This window comes from Rhineura floridana, chromosome 10, assembly GCF_030035675.1.
Source record: "Rhineura floridana isolate rRhiFlo1 chromosome 10, rRhiFlo1.hap2, whole genome shotgun sequence".
NCBI classification, from domain to species: Eukaryota; Metazoa; Chordata; class Lepidosauria; order Squamata; family Rhineuridae; genus Rhineura; species Rhineura floridana.
The window spans coordinates 63,133,522-63,158,298 of NC_084489.1; the positions used below are offsets into that span (position 1 = coordinate 63,133,522).

At 43.1% G+C, this 24,777-nt stretch overlaps 1 protein-coding gene across 2 annotated transcripts in view; it reads right to left on the reverse strand.

Annotated features, from left to right (window-relative positions):
• ARHGAP21 (Rho GTPase activating protein 21) overlaps positions 1–8,427 on the reverse strand; it is a 166,972-nt gene extending 158,545 nt beyond the window's left edge. The window contains exon 1 of one of the 2 annotated variants that reach the window (XM_061585848.1): positions 8,120–8,427. In XM_061585848.1, the coding sequence (XP_061441832.1) occupies positions 8,120–8,143 (24 nt within the window). In that variant the 5' untranslated portion in view covers positions 8,144–8,427. Of the gene's footprint in view, positions 1–7,445; positions 8,099–8,119 lie in introns of those variants that run through there. The other variant, XM_061585846.1, reaches the window with a different exon arrangement.
• Positions 8,428–24,777: the final 16,350 nt, after the last annotated feature.

Below are 24,777 nucleotides of genomic sequence, written 5' to 3' on the forward strand. Positions count from 1 at the left end.
TACAGCATTTAGCACAGCACATTTTAATTGCTACCACAGGCCGAAAAATAATGAAGTGGTCCACCCCTCAGCCATTTTCAAGGGGTCAGTGGGGGGAGGGAATTGGAAACCACTGATCTAGATAGAAGTTGTATATTACTGAACATGTACAAAGTACATAGTCTAATTTTGCAGCTAGGAAAATGAGTCAAGAGGTAGCCATTCATCCCAGCACTGGGCCTTTTTGAACATTAACGCTCAACAAAGGTGTATCATTACATGCCCAAGCCTTGAGCTTTCATGCTCCTATCACCCCTTCCCCTCTCCTCTTCTGGAGTGGTCTCAAAGAGTCTGGAAAGTTTTTCTTCTCCTTTTCAACTAACTAGAGTTCGTCATATCTGAACTCAGGGAAACTGATTAGTTTAGAAGTGGATGCTTCTAATCTGCTCCTTGTTGGTTGCAGCAGAGGTAGAATGGAGAAGACGAAGCACATGAGCCTAATAAGACTTGTGATCTAGCACTGTTGTCCAAACTGAGCCACAATGTATGAAATGCAATTGAACTGAATTCCAAGTTACAGACAAACAATATATCATTACAAATGATCGTATACAGGAGAAACTAATTATCAACACATACAGGAAGTTTCAGACAATAACTGGAAACTTCTGTTGTTGAGTTCCAACCCACGTTTATCCCATTTTTCATACAACACACTATTGCATTTACCCAGGCAGGTAAACAGAAAACAAAACTTGACTATCATAGCTTTTAGTATAGAGAGTGCTTTCAAACAAGCCGCTAACTCTACATTAAATTATGGAACCCTACATGCATTAACTTGTGAATATATCCCACTGAACTTCATGGGAGTTGCTTCAAAGTGAACACTGCTGCAAAAAAACCGTTTGCAAGTCCCTAGTTCAGGACATTCATTTAACAGCTAATAAAATGCATTCTTGAAGTCAAAATAACTTGTGGTTTTTATTACATGAAGAGTTAGCAATACTACAAGAGTGTGCATGTGAATCAACCTTTGTAAAAACATTATATGCTAGAGCAGAAGATCCAACAGCAATTCCCAAGGAAGTCCTTGCCAAAAAATATTGGCAGTAATATAACTAATCAATTCTATGAGCCAAGGTAAAAATGTATGGCTAGAATTTTATCTCAACTGTATTGTTGCTTTCCAAGGAGAAATAGACTGACTCCCAGTGGCATTTGGGATAGGATAAGATAGAAAACCAAGACCAATCAGGTCTGCATGAATAGTACGTAAGCAGAAATAATGAGTGCTGAAGTTAGTACAGGAATAGTTTCAGTACTAATTAGCCGTCCTGTAATTAAGATTTTAATGCAAATGCCTCTTGAGTTTGGATGAGTCACAGCTCCCATTTTTAAAGACGATTCACATCCCATGCCATCACATCACCAGCAATAATGCCATGAAACTGAGTTCGAAGCCAAGTATAGCACATGCATTACAATAGTTGGCCATGCAGTCAAAAGGATATGGATAATTATATTCATAAATGAAACTCCATCTGTTGCTCCATAGTGCATTAAGGGATTACCACACTGTGAATGGAATTGTGTTATGTAATTGAGGGCAAAAAAGGGCCTTATGTAGGATCATTCCAAAGTTATTCTGGGTTGTTCTTATATTTGATTGATACATATACTAGTACTAATGTTCCGTAAGTAATGCGAGGATATCCCAGAATTCTCCTCAGCTCTCCAGAGAAAGTACTCTTACCACAGGAGACAAACACACTGCTACAGGATTCGTAGGTTCTATTTTGTGAATGTTTGCCACAAATAAGTAGTTCAGCAGGAAAGGTGAACACCAAGAGAATGAGCTGGTCTGCCCGACACACTAAGGAAAACCCTGGTTTAGCAAAACCGCAAGGATGTGCAGGTGCTCAGAGGAGCTGACAGCTGCTTTGCTCTTTCCTACTGGTGCAATGTGAAGCTAAGTTCTTGGCTAAAGCTCATGATTTGTGAGGAGAGAGCTTAACCATGAGTCCGCAGCATAGACGATATGCTAAGGCAACCTTGGCTTGGTGCAACGTGGCAGCAAAAACGAACAGGGATGAGCAGAGGACCTGCAAGTTCCTCTTATGAGTCATGCAGTCTTGGTAAGCTAAAGTTTGGCTTAGCATGTTGCACGAACCAGGCCAATATATTTGTAGTTCCACTTTAGGTCTCTCAGGGCTTGTGCCATTATTTCCCCCAGAAATAGATCAAAAGAGGTTTCAAGTGATGTCAGACTTAGTTACTTTCCCCTTCTTCCTTCACTATGTGATGAAATAAGAGGGATCCCACATTTCAAGCCACCACAGAAAATTCCCCATTTGGTCATTTGGTTTGTCCTGCACAGAGTGGAACAGGGAACAGCGCATATGAGCTGGAGAGCACACACTATCATATCTGCCTTCTGCCCCATGTTTTCATATTCAACAAGAAACACTAAGATGTAATAGCAGCATACTATAATACTCGCCAAATACTGGCCCAGTACAGACATCAAGCTACCTAACCACCAAAGCACAGAGCACGTCCTTGGGTTCACAGGTTCCCCTCTAAGGCATCTTCCCACATATCTTCTTTTATTATCATTACCTATTGCTAACATTATGTGTGATATTCAGTGCAATTCTTACTCAGAGCAGACCCATTGAAGTTAACAGACCTGACTAACTTAGATTCATTAATTTTAATAGGTCTACTCTGCGTAGGACTTAGCTGAATACAATCCATGATGACTGAACCAATATAGTCAACCTCTACAGTAAGCATGTGCACACTAAGAGTAGAAACACACTCACTGTTCTCCTAGTTCCACTGCTTCTCTACCGCTCTCTTCTAAAAATGGGGGCACACAACACTAGCCAAATCCCACCCCTTTTTACCGGTGGGAGCAGCTTGAGTGTGTGTTTTTTAAATTCAGCTTCAACGAGATTTTGCAACTGATTGGCAGATCAACTCATTTCCCCCTCCAGGTGATTTGATTTGATTTGGTGACTAGTGTGTTCACAGCCAAAATTGCTTTAAAAGTTGAGTCCAGTTTTGTCTCTGCAATCTGAAGTGAATCTGCCTCCGAGTGTCTTAGGATCTTAGTGAATCTGCATACACACCAGTGGGTTGAATAGGTGGTTATGCTTTACCCCAATGCACATTCCTTACCGATTGCTGCCCTGCCATTAGTGTCATCATCAGTTAAATCGGAAGCTTCACTTCCCATCATCAATTTGTTTTGCATGTGCATGCAGTCATTTCTTACCAATCTGCACACCCCTTTTAAAAAAGAAATTCATTCGGGGGGGGGTTCAGCTTCTGAGATAAGCTACTGTGATAAGCAAGCAACATGTGGATCCTTAGCCACTATGATATTGCTGGGTGTTTCTCTCCCTACCATCCATTTTTTTGTTTAGCATTACTTTGTGTTGAGTGCACATTTTGTAAACCGGAAGCAGCACTTTACTTGTCATCATCCTTTGTGCATGTGTGCAGGTATTATTTACCTGCATGCACACCTTGTTATATCAAGCATTCACACAGATAGGTTTTTTAAACGCCCAAACCATATATTGGATAGCATTGAAAATGTACCCTTCCAAGTTTCTAGAAACAGTTTTTCATTAACATTAAGGAATACAAGCCCCTCCTGGCAACTATAAACTTGATCATATGTCTTGGTGGATAGCAACAGGTTGCATTCATTGACAAGCAAACCAACCAATAAAAACACAGCTATGTCTTGTACCAGCCCTCCATTGCTAATGGAAACCGTGAACCAATCAATCCCTGGCCTGTACATGGACATGCCAATTTTTTAAAAAAGGGGGGGCATGCGCACGGGTAAACTAATACATTCAATCAGATGCAAAGCATCATGGCTGGGGAATTGGAACTTCCAGGGATAGAACATATGAGAAAAAACACATCAGAAAACTATGGAGAAATACCAGAAAAGGGATAGTGGCTAGTACATTTTAAGGCAGAAAAAAGAAGTACTGAGAAAGTCACTGCCTCTCAGTCTCATGAAAACCCTATTCATAGGGTCGCCATAAGTCGGAATCGACTTGAAGACAGTTCATTTACATTTAGCAGAGCTAAGCAAGGAGCATATTTATTTATTTTTGTAGCAAAACAGAGTACAACCAGTAAATCACTGCTAACATGCTGTCAAAAGTGTTAATACTTGACAAAGTACAGTATTACGCAATACACTTGGAGGGGAGGGAAAATCTCACGAACACCCAAGGCATCAGCAATGGAGAAAATGTGGCCCCTTGCTCCATCCTTTTGAGGAGGAAGGTGGAGAGGGTATCAAGATTAGAGCTAATAGAAAATGAAAAGAAACTGTTAGGGGACCAGAAATAAAATGAAGGGGATACACAGATAGAAGCTATGCGCAGGTCAGAAGCTACAATAGATTCCGCCCAACTGCTGATGTCAGAACACTGTGCACTGCCCACAGCAAAGAGTTTTCACTGGACACACCATTGTCTTGGAACAGGTGGATTGAGCAAACAGTTTTGACATTGTTGTGAAACAGTTCAAGAAAATACACATCCAATACCACAAATCGCAGATTGCGGAGTAAAAATGGATGGAACTGACTAATGTTGTATGCACCCATTTTCAAAATACAGAGCTGAAGACACACAGGAAACATTTTAAACGCAAGTGTCTCTACCCTAAGAGATGGAACAAGAATTAGAAGCTAGTTTCAAACTAACAGTAATAAGGACATAATGCTTAACCATATTTATCAACAATCAGCAAAGGGAGGAGGAGGGAGTGTGAAAGCTCAAGAGGGAAGGGAAGGAGTGTGCAAGCCTATGGTACTTGGCCACCAGGCAGCATGACACCCATTCCGCATCAAGAATTTAACTTAAATCATACAGCAGAAACCATACGGCAGAAACAATCATGAAGGTGCCAGACACACCTCTGTAGAAAGGGAATTCCACAACCTCAGAGCCATTACAGAAAATGTCAAGCCACCGCCCCTCAAATCTCTGAGGGCGATGGAACTACAAAGAGGGTCTGTAGGGAAATACCATCACTACAACTCAGAGAACAGAGGTTCACTGATCCAAACTGTGTTCAAAAAACGGTGTTGTCATTTATGCCATAACTATCAACTCAAAATTAATAATTCAAACACCATGTAACCCCCCCCCCAAAATGGTCCATGCATCTGTTTAGTTACTGCACAAGCCAACTACACACCATTCCTGACATTCTCCAGTTGAACCTTCCCCACAAAAAAAAGAGATTCCAGTTTTAAATCCAGGCACAGCTAAAGAAAGCTGCATTAAACGGGTAACTGATATGCCCCCTATGTCCTCATAAGTCCATCTTGCTATAGCTCACTTTGAAGAGCCGCACTAAATGGCAGGCTACACTACAAGGGTACAAGACTTGGGTATAAAGATGTATCGCTCTATTGGTGCCAGGAAAGGAGGCACACAGAACAGGAATTTTTTTTTGTTAATAAAATACTATCTTTCAGGATATAAAAAATCTGCCAATCACGGTGGAAATACAGCCATATTGCTCTACCAGGAACCTAAGGAGTCTCTGTGAATTGGAATTCTTGTATAATCTCACAAACAGGATTTAGTTCAATGAAAAGGTATCATCTTACCTATTTTGTATACCTCAACTGCAAGGGATTCATTATGGTTTACCATGCTAATGATAGGTAGATTATATGAACAGTCTCACAACCTGGGTTCCCACATCTTCCACACAGTGCAGGAACTACTGAGAAGTTAATTCTCAATCTTAGCTGTTTCTCTTCATTCACTTCTCTGCTTTAATGTTTTCAAACACAGAAGTGCATGCAGGGGCAGAATCCATCCTTTACAGTTATTTACCAATATCTTTGAAAAAAGCACTTGGAATATGCCAGAAACATAATGTATTACAATTCTCCACCAAGGTTTTCTATTCAGAAATGTTAGAAGGTATTCTTAACAGAGGATTGATCTTACAATACCATGATACCACGTGGCACTGTTGTATCAAAATACCAGGGTAATCCAAGGGCAGAACAGTAGATTAAAGGCTGCCCTCTTAAATAAACACTGTTTTTTAAAAATGTCAAATCTCATTTCTCAGAAAAAGAGAGATATTAACAATAACTCAGCTACAGTCCACCTGTATATTAAGCAAGGGTGTTTATAGCATAAAAAAATGACACAGAGGACACTTCCGTGTCACAGGGCTTACATGCAGAGGGGATAAAACTTTTGCATACCATATGCTCCATATAAACACAGACACAACACGATACTCCAGCATGCCTCAGAAACCCTCATAAAAAAATCGAATAAGAGGAATCACCTTTGATGTGACAAAAACATACAGCACTGGCAAAGATTTAATGTTATTAGGACTATTAATATGGAGCCTTGGATGAAGGGTTGAAACAGGGGCCTTTCTAAGGACAAGCTATTAGTCTGAACATGCAGTGCCACCATAAGGCATTAAAAATACACAACTTTTCCAAATTAAGGAGACAGATAGGAACTTCCCAGCAACTACTCTGGAGCAGGGAGGGCAGAAGAGAGAGAAGGTATATATAAAAGCCCAACAGCTCTGAAGCCTGGAGACTGCAGGAGCTGGCCTGTACAAGTGAAATGTGTACACACACACCAGAGGGAGGGGAAATAGAACAGTGTCATTCAGGGTCTTAAAAACACACACAGAGAGAGGGGAAGCCTGCACCGCCCTCTCTCTCCCCTATCAGATCAATGGGACAAAGGGAGGGGGGGAAAGAAGAGAAGAAAGGAAGAGGTTGAGGGCTGTTCTTTCTAAAGGGATTTTCAAAAGGCAGGAAAGATCTCTAGCAGTTGGTTTTTCCTCTCTGTATAAAAACGACTATATTTCAGCGTGGTGGTGTGGTGAGGGAGGCACTCTCATTGTGGTATCCCCAAAAGTAGTCAGTGAGGAGGGAGTGTAGTGAGAGGAGAAAGAAAAGAGGGTTTCTTTTTCTTTACAACTATGCCTAGGTGGGGAACGATGAAGGAGCGGGAACAAATCCCACCCTAAATATGGGGGGGGGGGAAGCAGCTACAAACTTTATTTTTCCCGCCCCCTTTGCTTGTCTTCTCCCCCCATTCCTACATTCCCTCTTTCAAAAACCGTCGGCCGCCAACTTAAAGCAAAGGTTCCAGCGTCCAACTCCCGGCAACTCTGGGACGGACGGGCAGGAAGGGAAGAGGGAGGCAGGCAACAGGGATGGGGCGGCCATTAAAGCCGTTCCAATGCAAGCTATTCCCCACGCACGGCAGCAGCAACCGCCCTTGGCTGGCCGCTTCCCCCATAAACACAGAAGCACTGCTCGACCCTCTCCTCACTCGCTCACCCACCATCCACCCACTACTGCTCGGGCTGGACTGAGGACCCGCCCTGCTCCGCTTTGCTTTGGCTTCTTCTTTTCCCCCTACCTGGCTGCAGCTCCTGGTGACTTCGGGCGGCCGGGTGTCTCCATCTCCCCCCGGTGGCCCCGCTGCCCAACGTGTCGCCATTATTTCATTTCCCAATTACAAAGGAGGCACAAATCCGCTGGAGTCCACATTAGGGGGACGCACCAAAAAAAATTCTTTTTAAAAAGTGTATGGGAAGAAGAAAAAAGCAGTTTTCCACACGCACCCCAAAACACAAAAGCCTCTCCGTTTAAGAGAAGCATATATATATATCTATATCTATATAGATATATCTATCCGCCTCTCGGGGACAAGGGGAAAAAAGAAGACAACTGTGTACACAAATCCTAGCCAAGCCCCGTCTCCACAATGGGGACTTGGGAAGGAAGGAATGAAGGAAGGGAGAGACAGGGGATTCCTCCCACTTCTCAAGAAGCTGCCAGTTGTGGTGGGGGGAGAGAAAGAAGATCCCGCCCGACTTTTTCAGCTGAACTCTGAAGAGTCCTCCTTCATCGCCCCGGCGAGGAGAAAAAGAGAATGTGTCAGCGGCCCGGGTAAAAACCGCCGCGCCTCCTTCTACCGCCGCCACCCGTCCCTTGTTAGGCTAATTGCACAGGCTCGTCATCTTCCTCTTCCTCCTATCCAAAGCCCTAGCTACACACAGGGAGGAGAGGGCGGAGAAGGAAAGCGCTTACCACCACCTCCTCCTCTGTATGCATGTACACAGGAAAAGTGAAGAGGAATGGGGGGGAGAGAAAGTTAGCCGGGGAGATGGGGCGAGAGATCCCTGTCTCCTCTCCACAGCCGAGGTTTTCCTTTCAGCCACCGGAAGAAAACAGGATCCAGCCCATGTTGTCAAGGGAAACGGACGATCTCTTCTAGACAGCCTCAGGAATTCCAAAACTTTTGTGCCCGATCCTACTATGCATATGACACGGAAGACTGCGTTCATACGTTTCGCAGGCTTTTGAGTCTGTCGAGCCAAGCCAGCAACCTGAAGAGCGAAGAAGGAAAGCCCGAGGAGTTCAATAAGGCGTTTGGGTTTCCCCCAGGCAAAAACATTCACAGGATCGAGGTACAAAAAATAAGAAAGACGGCCTTTCTTTCCGTCAAGCTACTCTCCCTTCTTAGGCTTGCTTCGCACATACCGCGTGTTTTACTTTTTTTTAAAAAAAATGTGCTTTTGATTGCTTTCTGGCGGAGGGCGTGCCTGGCGACAAGCACTGGCTGCAGTATGGGGGAACGATTTACTTTGAATGTAGACATCCTAAGGAAATTATATTTTAGAATAAACTCTCGCGGTCCCGAACCAGCTTGGCTCGGTTTTCCAAACGGAAGTAAACCGCACGCTTCAGGAGGTCGTCCACGCACCACTACAATTGTCTAAAAAGCTTGCTCTTGTCGTTCTGAGACGAGCGGACATCTGTGGCGGCTAGCAAATTGGGTAATTTTTTTAAAGTGAGGAAAAAATGAAATCCTCCAATGCACCTTTTTTAACGACTCCATTACATGGTACCCCTGCCTCAGGCAATCGCAGTGGTGCCAGCTGCACCCATGTCTGGCTGCCAGCTGGGCACAGTGTTCCCTAGATGCTGGGGGGGGGGGTGAGTAGAGAAAAGAGAATATTGCAACTGGGGGGGGTTCTATCTGCTCCAAGCACAATGGCCGATTTCCTCAAAACGCTTGCCCTCCTGAGACTTGAGGGGAGGGGAAGGTTTAATAAAAAAAAAAAAGCGCGCACACACCCTTCCATTGTTTTTTGCACATCACAGGCCAGGCACTGCTTATGCAAACTGCCCCGAATTAAAGTAGCCAACAGGACTGCACCCGAGTCTGACCAGCCACCATAACACAGCGGAGGAACAGCGAAGTTCCTCTTAGCTCCCCTGTCCTGAACAGTTCCCGCGTCTCCGCGCTAGGAAAATATCAGGGATGGTCTACTGGGACAGGATTCCCGCCCAAAGTCCCTGCAGGCCAACGGCTAGCAGAAAACATTTACGCAGACTCGCCTCCCAGTTCCCTTCTCCCCATCATTCCGAACCAGAAAAACAGTATTAACACTCCGGTATTAACACACTCTTAAATGGATTTTTGCTCTGGATTAACTATTCCAGAGTATATGTACACACCAGCTTCAAATGAACAAAGCCTTGCTGCGCTTTAATATATCCTGGGGGCGGATGTGTCTTAAGAGGGCAGGCCTCCCGAAGGCTTGTTTAAAAGAACCTTGAGGGAGAGTGGAAAAGGCCCATCAAGAGTTAGCACCTGGAGGGCACAATGAGCAGACACACAGGTCACCTGGCCACAGTCTGCCTCACTGTGGGGATATATATATCTATTTTAATAATAGTAATTATTTTTATATTTGCATATACATACATGTATATGCACATATATAGGTCATCTTCTTATGGCAGCACGTCTTACAATTGCCAAGCACTGGAAAGACCTAAAGGGGGCTTCAATAAAATATTGGTCACAGAAAGTATGGCATATAGCGCTCATGGAAAAATTAACATTTAAACTCAGAATAGCAAGGGGACAGTTGAAGAAAGAAACCTTTGTGGACTCTTGGTACCCTTTCATAATGTAAGCAAGCCAAACAACACACGGATGGACTCCACCAATAGAATATGTGGCCAGTTGGAATGCCTGAACCATAAAATACTTTAATTTAGATAAGGTTTCATATACCTATTTATTTTCTAGTTTTGTTAACATTAAATATTATAATAAAGTACTTAAGTGCATAAAAATACACCATTGCCCGTAGAGGGATATAGTTTAGGAGAATATAGTAAATATTAGTTTAGTAAGTTCAATTTTTTATGTGTAGATTGTATTTTGATTATTGATGTTGTGTTAAAGATTTGTAATATTCTAAAATTAAATTCACTAATATTTATTTTATTTATTTATTTTATTTAATTTATATACCGCCCTAAGCCCGGAGGCTCTCTGGGCAGTGTACAAAAAGATAAAAACCAGCACAATATATAAATACAATAAATACAATAAATCAAGAAACAAAACAAACAAACAAAAGAACCAAACAACGTCCAAAATACAAAAATGCTGTTAAAATACACTTTAAAATGCCTGGGAGTATAAAAAGGTTTTCACCTGGCGCTGAAAAGATAGTAGCGTCGGCGCCAGGCGCACCTCATCAGAAAGACTGTTCCACAGTTCGGGGGCCACCACTGAAAAGGCCCTAGCTCTAGTCACCACCCTCCGAGCTTCTCGATGGGATGGTACTCGGAGGAGGGCCTTAGATGTTGAGCACAGTGTACGGGTAGGTTCATATTGGGAGAGGCGCTCCACCAGGTATTGCGGTCCCATGCCGTGTAGGGCTTTATAGGTCAAAACCAGCACTTTGAATCTAGCCCGGAAACAAATAGGAAGCCAGTGCAGACGGGCCAGAACAGGTGTTATATGAGCGGACCTTCTGGTCCGCGTCAACAATCTGGCCGCTGCATTCTGGACTAGCTGTAGTTTCCGAACAGTCTTCAAGGGCAGCCCAACGTAGAGCGCGTTGCAGTAGTCCAATCTAGAAGTTACCAGAGCATGAACAACTGAGGCGAGGTCGTCACTGTCCAGATAGGGACATAGCTGGGCTACCAATCGAAGATGGTAAAAAGCATTCCGTGCCACCTGGGCCTCAAGAGACAAGGAAGGATCGAAAAGAACTCCCAAGCTACGAACCTGTTCCTTCAAGGGGAGTGTAACCCCATCAAGAACAGGATGAACATCCACCATCTGAGCAGAGAAGGCACTCACCAACAGCGTCTCGGTCTTGTCTGGATTGAGCTTCAGTCTGTTAGCTCCCATCCAGTCCATTATCGCAGCCAGGCAACGGTTTAGCACGTTAACAGCCTCACCTGAAGAGGATGAAAAGGAGAAATAGAGCTGCGTGTCATCAGCATACTGATGACAACGCACCCCAAAACTCCTGATGACCGCACCCAGCGGCTTCATGTAGATGTTAAAAAGCATGGGGGACAGTACCGATCCCTGCGGGACTCCACAATGGAGAGTCCAGGGTATCAAGCAATGTTCCCCAAGCACTACCTTCTGGTGACGACCCACCAAGTAGGAGCGGAGCCACTGCCAGGCAGTACCCCCAACTCCGTGAGTCTTCCCAGAAGGATACCATGGTCGATGGTATCAAAAGCAGCTGAGAGATCAAGGAGAATCAACAGAGTCACACTCCCCCTGTCCCTCTCCCGACAGAGGTCATCGTACAGGGCGACCAAGGCTGTTTCGGTGCCAAAACCGGGCCTAAAACCGGATTGAAATGGATCAAGATAATCAGTGTCATCCAAGAGCCCCTGGAGCTGGCCGGCAACCACCCGTTCCAGTACCTTGCCCAAGAACGGAGCATTCGCCACAGGTCTATAGTTGTTCAGGTTATCTGGGTCCAAGGAGGGTTTCTTCAGGAGCGGTCTCACTACCGCCTCTTTTAGGCAGTCAGGGACCACTCCCTCTCTCAAAGAGGTGTTTATTATCTCCTTGGCCAAGCCGGCGGTTCCGGTCCTGCCAGCTTTCACCAGCCAAGAGGGGCAAGGGTCCAGAACAGATGTGGTCGCCCGCACCAGTCCAAGGATCTTGTCAACATCCTCAAGCTGTACAGACTGAAACTCATCCAATAAATAAGGACAAGACCGTGTTCTGGATGCTTCATTAGATCTCACTGCCATAACATTGAAGTCTAAGTCCCGGCGAATGCATGCGATCTTATCCTGGAAGTGCCTCGCGAACTCATCACAGCGGGCTACAGATGAATCCATAATATCCCGAGGGCCAGAATGTAAAAGCCCTCGTACAATTTTAAAGAGCTCCGCCGGGCGGGAGAGAGATGCCTTAATTGTGGCAGCAAAATATCTCTTTTTTGCTGCCCTCACCGCTACTATATACCGCTTAGAAGAGGCACTTACCAAAGCATAATTGCAAAAATAATAGGCAAAAAACCTTGCGGTTTAAGAATGTACCTATAGCTAACAGATATTTCTGTTCAATCTTTTAAAAGCAGGGAAATTGGGCAGTTAAAGTACCAGGGGAGCAGGAAACCCGACCTTCTCTCTGAGATATTGTACTGCCCTACAAATCTGTCAAAATGCAGACACAATTTGGGTTGGTGTTTCACAGTCCAATCTACTTCCTGTGTAGCTTGGAAGAATTTGGTAACTTAAAAATCAACCAGGCATTTTTTAAAACTTTTAAATTGCAGAAGATGAAGATCAGCGTATGGGGCAAGGTCAGTAATAGGATTACAGGTACTCTGTGAACATGGTTGATTTTTAATTTCAACAAATTATGAGAACTCTGACAGAAAAAAGTCCAAAAGGGGTCTGTTTTTTCTCTCTCTTTTTACACTTTGAACTCTCGATTCCCTCCAACTGCAATGAAAATTTAGAGGGTTGTTAAGCAAGCGTTTCTGAATTCAGAACTGTAAGTTTTGTAAGGTTTTGTTTTGAAATGAGCTTATGGGAAGCATCAGAATGGCATGGGTATTTTCAATTTAACATTGCGGAATGCGAAAAATCCATGCTGACTATAGTATATAGCCACTCTCGTGGTTCGTGGCTGTATAATAAAAAGCAACCTCCTGTTGAAATGTCAGGCTATCCCTTGCATTTCATTGCTGTTTAACCCTATCTTTTACTTTTTCTTTTCCTCTAGACTCAGAGTTGTGAACCTGTGGCCACTCAGATATTATTGGACTACAACTTCCATCAGCATGACGATTGGTCAAGAATGAATGGAGCTGAAGTACAGCAACATCTTGAGAACCACGGGTTCTCCACCCTTAGTCTGTGCCACAGGTGGGGGACCTTTTTGGCCCAGTGGACCAGATCTTTATCTCCCCCCACCCCATAGGCCAACTTTGACAGGCAGGCAGGACTACCTGTCAATCATAATGATGTCAGGTGATTGACAGGTGGGTGGTTCAGCTCACCTGTTGAAATTGGCCTACAAGGTTGGGAGGAGATAGTGACAAAGCAGAAGGAATACAGTCCTGCTTTCTGCAGGGTTGAGTGTGCCAACAACTTCCCCATGGGGAACTAGCTGGGGCACCTGAACCAAGCAGGATTGAATTCCCTACCCATCAGCTGCTACACAGCTTGCTTTCCAGCTTCAGGATCCAGTCACATCTCTACCTGCCCTCATATATGATGGTTTGCAGAAAACAGTCTTGCAGGCCAAATGCAGGCCAAAGGTTCTCCACCCCAGCTCCATGTCCATGAACTTCATGGTTACGACAAAGAGGACTAGTCCACAAAAGCTTACACCAGAATACAAGATTTGTCATGGGTCTTTCCACAACAGAGTAAGTTTCACATTTATGTACATGCAGCAGGGGAAGGCACCTAGTCTCAATGTTCCAAACAGCATAGAATATTTCCAGTGTGAACTGATTCTCAGTGATAATTGAAAAGGAAAACACAAAACAGAACAAAAACTGCTTTGAAGGATTATGCCCCCTCCATAACAAGTTAGCTACTGGTTTCCAATCAATTACTGATGGTAATCAGCAATAAATGTGCATATACATCATACCCTTAAAGCACCCCCACAAAGAATCCTGGGAACTGTCATTTACACCTTGAGTTACAGTTCCCAGCATCCTTAACAAACTACAGTTCCCAGGATTCTTGGGGAGGGTGAACTTTCAGTGTGATTTAAATGTATAGTGTATATGCATTAATGCACTGGACAGAGTGGGTGGTAATCAGTGTGAAGGACTATAGCATAGGGTGCCATCTAGATTTTTTTCCAGGAAGTTGCAGACATTCTTCAGGTAAACAGCATTATCTTGAAGTAACTATTCTCTCCCCCACACCCAAAGTTAACAATTGGGGCCATTTGCTAAAGTAAAACATACCTTTCTACTTTTCACATTTGCAAGGAAGTAAAAGTCAGTCTTCAGCCTACCAAGCAGATACTATATGAAAGAGGATACGGTCTTCATTTCTTCCTTTTTTGTTTATCAGGGCATTTCACTGTAGAAAATAAGCCAACCAGAAGATTTGTGCCTGAGACATCTGAAAAACAAGAGCAGTTTTCATCCCCACTCAGTCAAATAGTCCTATCTAGCATCCTAACTAGCATTGTAAAAACATAAAATGTTTCCCTTATATGGCCGGGAGTCTCAATTCCAATTTATAACGTGGGAGGGACCTAAGATGTTGGGTGCTTCCAATTGACCTGATTATTGAGCATTCATGCAGATTCATTTGCAGAGAGGTTAGAGGGTATTGCATCAAAGCAAGTGTTATTCTGCACTTTCCAATACATCTCCCCATCACTTTCCTTATTGCAAAAAGTTCAGTCTGGGGGAAGAGAGCTGGTTTCACAAGAGTTCCAAATGAATTTTAATTCCGCAACCTGAATGCGCTGGCATATGTTTGAATCCCACTCAAACATTACAACTGTCTTGGAAGCGCACTTTGTCCTCCTGCATATGTCCATCTTTCCTTTTCCAAGGTGATCAGATGTGAAAGGAAATCAAGCACAGGAGAAAGCATTTTGGCAAGCACAACTTGGCATTCAACAGTCTGAAAAGTTTCTACACAAGAATCAGATCTGGCACCAGGTTTGAGGTGGTCCTATCTGGAGAGGCACCTGCTCCATCAGTGGGCCCTTGCAACAGCACTTGGCAATGGAGTTTAGTTGCTGTTTTTACTTCCTGCTATGTCCCAGAGCAACACTTCCCCAGAACCATTGTGGGAAACTGATATAGCAGCTAGAACCAGCATTCCTCAGGGCAGCAGATTAGAAAACCAAACAATGGCCCACAGACCGGAAGCATTCAATATACATCCCAATTCCAAAGAAAGGAGATCATCCCAGGGAATGCAGTAATTATCGAACTATTGCCTTAATATCCCATGCAAGTAAAGTAATGCTCAAGATTCTACCACAAACACTGTTACCATATATGGAGCAAGAAATGCCAGACGTCCAAGCTGGATTCAGAAAGGGAAGAGGTACCAGCGATCATATCACAAACATACATTGGATAATGGAACAGACCAAGGCAGAAGGAAATCACCCTGTGCTTTATAGATTACAGCAAAGTATTTTATTGTGTATATCATGAAAAACTATGGAATGCTTTAAAAGAAATGGGGGTGCCACAGCATCTGATTGTCCTGATGCGCAACCTATATTCTGGACAAGAGTCCACTGTAAGGACAGAATATGGAGAAACCGATTGGTTCCCCATCAGAAAGGGTGTGAGACAGGGATGTATTTTATCACCCTACTTGTTTAATCTATATGCTGAACATATCATACGGAAAGAGGGATTGGACCAAGATGAAGGAGGTATGAAAATTGAAGGGAGAAATATCAATAATTTAAGATATGCAGACAATACCATACTGTTAGCAGAAGCCAGTAATGATATGAAATGAACGCTGATGAAAGTTAAAGAGGAAAGCCAAAAGCAGGACTACAACTGAACTTCAAGAAGTCTAAAGTAATGTCAACAGAAGATTTATGTAACTTTAAAGTTGACAATGAGGACATGGAACTTGTCAAGGATTATCAATACCTTGGCACAGTCATTAACCAAAATGGAGACGTCAAGAAATCAGAAGAAGGCTAGGACTGGCGAGGGCAGCTATGAGAGAACTAGAAAAGGTCCTCAAATGCAAAGATGTATCACTGAACACCAAAGTCAGGATCATTCAGACCATGGTATTCCCGATCTCTATGTATGGATGTGAAAGTTGGACAGTGAAAAAAGCGGATAAGAGAAAAATCAACTCATTTGAAATGTGTGTTGGAGGAGAGCTTTGCGGATACCATGGACTGCGAAAAAAAACAAATAATTGGGTGTTAGAACAAATTAAACCAGAACTGTCACCTGAAGCTAAAATGATGAAACTGAGTTTATCATACTTCAGACACATAATGAGAAGACATGATTCACTAGAAAAGACAATAATGCTGGGAAAAACAGAAGGGAGTAGAAAAAGAGGAAGGCCAAACGAGATGGATTGATTCCATAAAGGAAGCCACAGACCTCAACTTAAAAGATCTGAACAGGGTGGTTCACAACAGATGCTATTGGAGGTTGCTGATTCATAGGGTCGCCATAAGTCATAATCAACTTGAAGGCACATAACAACAACAAAAAGAGGCTGAGCACAAGTGTTAGCAGGGGTTCCTGCCAAGATACTGGGTGCTGGCACCAGTCTTGACAAGAATTAAAGGTGAAACAACTCCTTGCACTTGGTCACTTACTTTCCATTTTTCTTCTCACAAAACTTTTAAAAAGTGGTACTCGCCTTAGGTTGGGGCATGACTGATTTGTGGGTTGCAATCCACTAGCTGAAAACCAATACTATTAACCTGTATTACATTTATGTATAGAGGCTCTTGACTCGCATACATATATTCACACATCTAGAAATACTGCCTTGTCAACCTCCTTGTTTCCGATTTTAAAGTTTTCATGGGAATGTTGACAAATATCCTGTTTTATCATCCTGCTTTGAGAAACCAAAGTTATTAACTTCAGCAAATTTCAAACACACCATATTTTCTTCCCATACAATATCTATCTAAAAATCACATTAAGAAGAAAATCTATTCTACTGAAAATGAACCTGTTACTAACTCTCTTTTCTGCCATCCCACATATTTATAACTTTTTTTCAGAACACCTGAACCTGGTTCCTATGAAAACATATACTAATCGAACTGCACTACTACTGATTGTCCTTTCAAAGTAAATAGGAAACCTCTAGCATAAGCAATTTATTATGCCCAATTTACATTTCTACCCGAGCTATGCCTTTAACAGTTGCAGGACATGCAGACATTCAACTGGGGAAACTTTTCCCCACTGCATGGCACACCTGGAGTTCTGATTGCCACAGTAGGTGAGGAGGAAGTTGCACAAAAGAACAGGGGAAGGATCAGGTAGGAGAAGTTGGATGGAGCAAACCTGTAGGTTCCAATCTGGCCATCTAACCTGCTCTCACCTACTGATCATGTTTAAATTGTTAATAGCAAGGCCCTTACTCTTTGAACCTTTGCTCTTCTTCTAGTGGGCCATCATAAGGTATGTAAAACAGGGGTGGGGAACCTGTTTTCCAGATACTGTTGGACTCCAGCCAGAGATCAGGGTTGATGGGAATTGTAGCTCAACAACATCAGGGGGATGACAAGTTCCATACCCCTGATGTAGAATTTGCAGGTTGTGAGTGAGGAAGCAGCAAAATGGATTTGGCATGTCTGAGTGACTCATCTGTCTGTTGAAGAAATGCTTTCATGGAGGCCAAGCTGTGTGGATTAGTGTATTTAATGAACAGAAATGGGCCTTCATGTTCAGCTCTCCATACTTGCACCAGCATTGTTTGGCTATGCAGATTGCAGTGTACAAAGATAAAATGTGTTTTTTTAACTGGCATAGATTAAAGCACCAGGCATAATGTGTGGTATTCATAAAAGGAATATATTAATGATTAATTATCCCTCTGCACCAGTTCTGTGTCAATATGCGACAGGCTTTGAATTAAAAAGCTACAAGCTGCGCACCAGAAGGTGCAGTCAGCAATCAAATGAATCTCTCAAATGAAACTTGTGAACTAAAGGCAAGTTAACAAAATGTTTTCAGCACAACTGCCTACCTACTAAAACAAGGCACATTCAGATGTTTTCAGCATTGATGAATTATTGACACATGATAGTGCTCAGCATTCTCAACGGCGGATTAAGGCTACAATTTTAAACCTCATTAGGTGTAATTCACACTGAACAGCAGGATTTAGAGATCCTGGGCTCCTCCTGGGAGAAAGGGCGGGATATAAATCTAATAAATAAACAAACATAAATTTATATAGTGCTAGGGCTGCTATTATGACCCGACATCAATCGGGGTGCAACCCAGTAATGTGTCCCAGCCCACCAGCTGAAAACTAATGTCTTAACAGTCTTTCCCAACCTTTGGGTCCCCAGATGTTTCTGGACTACAATTCCTACAATTCCTGACCATTGGCCATGCTGGCTAGAACTGATGGGATTTGTAGTCCAACAACAGATGGGGACCTACATGTTGGGAAAGGCTATCTTAGAGCAAGGGTAGGAAACCTCAGCTCCATGCCTTGGGACTCTTCCCAGGCCACACCCTCTCTTCCTAGCCTTGCTCTGCTCTCTCTCTCTAAGTTCTTTTGCCTCACAGGAATGTGTTCTTGACCTGCCACAATGCCATTTGCTTGCCTGGATGGAAGATGGAGAGATGCATATGTGTGTAGTGAAAGAAGTCTCTTTCTTCTTCATGGCTGAAATGCAGCCTGTTCTGCAAGGGTGTCACATCTGTTGCTAGCAGCCCTAGCACGGTATAAACTTATTTTTTTAAAAAGTGGATCACACTTTTGCCTCTAGTCTTGCCCACTTTTGCGTCTTGACGCAACCATCAGAAGGTGGCCCACAAGACATTCTCCTTTCCCCCTGCACAATACAGGTTGCCGGCCTCCAAGAGGTCTTCTGCATCAGTTGTGCAGAGGGAAGGAAGCATTCCACCTTGTGGTTTTTCCCATTACAGGGTTGCAAGAACACCTGCACTTGGTTGACTTTCTCTTCTCCTAAAGATACAGGATCAGTCTCAGGCCCTGAGCCTGGCAACCCTAACCTCTACCTTGAACACCTCTGCATTCCTGTTTTGTTTGCTAGCATAAAGTTAACTTCATATTGCACTCTGCCATCTGCAGGACCAGAAGGGATTAATTCTGATTTCCTTTGATATTTTTTGGCAATCATCACTTCCTTTCTGGAGTGGCATCATAAACATTTAGGACAGAAGTTTAGATGAATAATTAACAAATAAACAAACAGTAGTGTTAGCCATCGTTTGTGATCCTTTTTCATTCAACGTGGCAGTTTTCTTGGTGAATCTTTATTTATATATTTAGCTGCTTTTTAAAACAAGTGGAGGACAGAGGGAGAACCTAAGAGGAAATACAAAAAGTTTGCCAATGCATAATGACAGATGTTTATACCAAGCCACATTGATTTTGGGTGGTATGTCCCTGCCAATTCGTCAAAGGCAGAATATAAAAGTCTAAATAAATAAAAAGTAACATAAGTATTATTATCTAGAAAAGCTACAAAAGAAGTAAGTACAAGAAAAACAAGCTTTTTGCAATTGGAACACTTTAAAAACATCATGCAGCCAAATCTTAGACTACTTAAATTAAGCCAATAAGAGTGCAATCCTATACATGGAAGCCCCACTGAGTTCAACAGTAAATGCTCCCATGTAAGTAAGCAAAGGATTGCATGTTAAGTGAATTTTAACTACGCTACCTCACTGTCATTGCTTGTTTAGTTTTGCTGACCCTTGGCCTTTTTCAGCCACAATCTCCAGCCCTCAAAGCTTTTCTACCCCTACCCACCACCTGTCTTCGCTCTCTACCCAGACTGCTCTGTGGAGGTTTTTTCATCAGCCCCTGCTTCTTGTAGGCCTCTTGTTTTCTTAGTTCCGTGTTTCCTTCAGCCATCTTTACCTGCCTACCTTGGGCCTTTCTCTGTTCAACTCCTAGCAGCCAGCTGCTCTGGCTCTTTCCCTTACCCTATCATACCCTATCATAATGATGGCACAAAACTTCACTACATAGCTCAGTGGGAGAGCAACTGCTTTGTATACAGAAGGCCCCACGTTCAGGCCCCAGCATCTCCAGACAGTCTGAAACCATGGGGAGCTGCTGCCAGTCAGTGCAGACAATACTGAGCTAGATGAATCCAATGATCCAGCTTATATAAGCGGCTTTCTATCTTCCTATCTTTTGTCCTATCCCTAGGCTCTCAGCAAAGATTTTCTCAACCTCCTTTTGCTCTTAGGTCCCTCATCCTTCAGGTGTCTGCCCTATTAGAAAAACAACAAGAGGGGAGACATCAGAGGTGCACTGGAAATATTTTATTGAGCCCAAGTCATTGAAGGGGTTGGATATGGTTAGCCTCAAGAAGAGATGATTAAGGGGTGACAAGCTAGCTATCATAAAATATTTGAAGGGCTGCCATCCATATAGATAATAATTACAATATCTTCAGTATATCGCCTAATACAAGGTGTCTCTAGGCGACTTACATATGGTAAACTATCAGCTTAATAATAAAACACGCACACACATATATATGCGAACAATTGATATATATAGTGGAGGCTGATCCATCAGGGCTAACAGTGCACTGCCCCACCAAACTCATTCTGCCCTCTACCAGCCCCCCCCCAACCTCACTTCTTACTTACAACCAGTCCACGGCCCCTGCCTGTCAAATTCTTCTAATTATTTCTTGCATTTGGAACAGACAATACACTGAAAATCAATATAAGTGCATCAGGAGCATTCAGATATGCTCATCTGACAGCTGCTTCCGATATACTATATATCACAATAAGACAATTTAGCATTATGATTAATGATGTTGCGTTGACAATCAATGCTCTTGTTTTCTGAAGCATCAGAGGCCTATTTGTTCATGCACCCTTGATAGCTGTAAGTAAGGCTTCTCCTTTCTCTGGCCTCCCCTGCAGTCACCATTCAACTGGTTGCAATTTAAGCCAACTGATGTCTAGGAACGGACTTGTTCAGATTTTGTCTTAAACAGATTCATTTTGTGTATGTCAGGGATGGGAGTCTTTCCCCACTCTGGGGCTGCCCTCCCTCAAGAGTAATCTGTCACGGGCCACATGGCGACAGTGAGTAGGGCTGGAACAGGTGGTAGATGGGGCCAGAGCCACACCACGCTCTTTTTGTCTTTTTTATCACACACATAACCGTCCAACTATCCACACATATACACAAACATGCATCCTGTGTTTCTCACAACCTAACAGCCACCTCCCTCCATTCACATGTGCACAAGCATGCATTCACCCTGCACTCTTTCTGACACACACATATAAGCCCCCCCTTCTTATTCTTTCTTATTACATTTATATCCCACCTTTCCTTCCTCCAAGGAGGTCAAGATGGTGTACAAACATGGTTCTCTCTCTCCTGATGTTATCCTCACAACAACCCTGAGGTAGGTTAGGCTAAGGGACAGTGACTGGCCAAGGTCACCCAGTGAGCTTCAAGGCCAAGTGGGGATTTGAACTGTGGTCTCCCAGGTCCCAGTCTGACACTCTAACCTCTACACCATATTGGGTCCCCACCCCCCACCCCTTCTGCACCAGCATAACTCAAGGGCAGGAATGTACATCATGTCCATAAGCAGCTGCCATAGGAAATTAGCTCCATTTCTAGTTGTGAGACTAGCTATGTGAGACTTAAGTAATTCCAAATAACATTTTGTTGCAGGTCCTACTTGTAGAACGCCTACATTCAGGCCAAAGTGTAGTCTTCTGGAGGGAGGGACTTAGTCCTCTTACTTTTTTGGGAGCCAGCCAGGTCCCAGCAGGATCCCTATGTCTCCGGCATCCTATGTGCCAATCAGCATGAAAAGGGAGTATGTCTGCCATTGAGAAGAGTTCCAATGGGTGTCAATTCCAAGTAGGGTTGCCAGGTCAGAAGCATCCCAAACCCTGAGATTCTGGGGGCAGGCCTGAGTGATATCATGGGGGGTCCAAGTGATATCACAGGGTGGGTTCAAGTGACATCATGGGGCAGGTACAAGTGATGTCTTTAAGCATGATACATTAAGTATCAACCACAGGTGCTTGGCACATACAATTCATACAAAAACATTTATCTGATTGGAAATTAAGATAGAAATCTTAGCTGAAAGATGGAGCCTGGGTAGGGAACAGTGAATCTAGCCAATTCTCTTCTGGCAAAAAGGGTTCAAGTGCCACCAGGCCAGGCCAAGCCAGTCACCAGAAGGCCATTGTAGGAAGAAAGGAGCCTTGTGTTGTGGAGATGTTAGATGGGAGCACTCAGGAATAAAGATGGATGCCCCCGAAGAGCTGCAATTCTAAACACACTAAGGAACTAAGCCCCATACAACTCAATAGGACTTACTTCGCAGTAGATATGGTTTGGATTGTGTTGTTGGTAAAGTTTGACTAGGGATCCTCTGCAAAGATATCCATATCCAAGTAGGGTTGGGAATGCCCTGCCCCTACCTTTTAACATCCAGATTTCTTTACAGATTTTACCCTTCACTTCAGAAAGAGGTCTGAGTAATAAGTAAGAAGATTCTCTATCCTTTTCTGTCTTGCCTGTGAGCTGCTATAAACTCACTTTATCAGCCAACCCAGTTCAAGTGAATATAATTGACAGAAAGCACACTTGATTTGGTCTACCTTCATAGGCGGCAGCTTGGGAACAACAATTGCAGCCACACTGCCCGGTATGAGAATTCTCTTTGACCACTATTGGACAAGAAACAAACAACAAGGTGCATCATCAGTGGGTTTAAGAAGGTTGAGCGGAGCACATGGAACCACTGTTGTTGCTTCGATGGATGAAAGAGGAGTGAGGATAAAGGTAAATGAAATGCAAACAAAAAGAACAAAAGACAGTGATGATTTCTTAAATGCAATACCATACCAACCACAACAAAATTCCTATGAGTAAGGCAGAAACCTATGCATCTCACAACTAGTCAAGATTCCTAACCAAAAAACAAAAATATGAAAAAATATTTGTATAAGCATGACTATTAAATATATTTATTATTTACACAACCTGTAAAGATATTTATAGTGTAATCCTATATTTATTCATTCAGAAGCAAGTCCCAATGTATTCAGTGGGGCTTACTCAAATGGACAGAACTGCAACCTCAAGTGATAAGCAACTTCATTCACGCAACCCAAAATTCAGAATCATGCCACTTTAAGCTGCTTTGCAATTGTTTATACTTGTTTTTATGGTTATTGGATTTTAAAGGGACTTATTTCTTATTGTGAGCTGCCTTGGTTTCCAGACTTCAGCCCTACCTCACAGGGTTGTTGGAGAGATTTCCATACTCACACTGGATATGTAAAAATGCGTACATCCCATATAATGGTTTATTGTCAAAACCAGTTGAACATTGCAGAACAATAAAAATAAAATCAGTATTAGTTTCCTACATAATAAACATAGGGATACCTAAGTAAGCCCTGCCTAATTGCTTTAAAAATAGGATTGGAGGGGGAAAGATATACCACACAAACACAATTCTTTTCTATGTTCACTCAAAAGTCCCATCAATTTACAGCACAATCCTAATCATGTCTGCTCAAAAGGAAGTCCTATTGAATTCAATGCTGTTTACTCTGGGTATGTTTACTCTGGAAAAGCAAGTACTGGATTAAAGCTTCAATTTGGGAAGTTTGCAAAACACTGCCCTCTTCAAAATTTAAACCTGTCTGACTCCTACACGCAAGAGAGAAAAAGACTGAAAGCTTACATGATCTGTGAGATGTTCAGGAAAGCAGGAAAAAGCATGCTTTCTGTGCCTTGGGCCAGTCACTGCCTCTCAGCCTCAGAGGGAGGCAATGGTAAACCCCATCTGAATACCACTTACAGTAGGGCCCCGCTCATACAGCGGGTTACGTTCCGGACCCCCGCTGTAAAGCGAAAACCACTGTAAAGCAGATCCCATTGACTTAAATTGATCAAAATGGTGCCCGGCAGCAAAAAAACTGCCGTAAAAGCGGAACAAGCACTGTAAAACGGGGCCTTTCTACAATTCACAACCGCTGTATTAGCGGAACGCTGTAAAGTGAAGCGCTGTAAAGCGGGGCCCTACTGTACCATGAAAATGCTGTTCGTACAGTCGCCATAAGTTGGAATCGACTCGAAGGTAGACAATTCAATTTCACTCTACATTTTGGCTCTATAATTACTTGTCAATCACAACCCTGATTTCTTATTGGCTAAAAACCTGAAAGGGCAGGGATTAGAGCAGAATTTAGAGCAACTAAGAAGTTGTGGGGGGGTGGTTGATGTTTTGGTGTATATCTCTGGAACCAGGCCACCTAGAAACCTTTTTTTTTTTAAATGAAAGCTGAAAGTCCGGAGATTAAGGTGAGTCACCTGGAGACCCGGAGGGGACCCCCAAAAACCAGAGGCTCCAGCTGAAAAATGGAGGTCGTAACTCTAATTCCAAGCAAACCTTTATTAGTTCCTACTTCAAAAAGCCAAGACAAGTTGTAGAGAGTGAGAATTCTGTAACTGCAGAATAAGAGACTGAATTCTGATGACAGAATCCCATCGACATCATCAAGCAGTTCAGTAGCAGCAGGTGATAAACATGTAGACACGCAATATCTCTGACGGTAAAAAGTCAAATAGAGACAGTGATGGAGAAGCAGAAAGCAGTATTCAAACCTGGCCAGATTATTCTGCAGTTTTAGCTGGTTGTATTATCTTAGAAGGGGGCATGAATGTGACAATCAGGAAGGGAC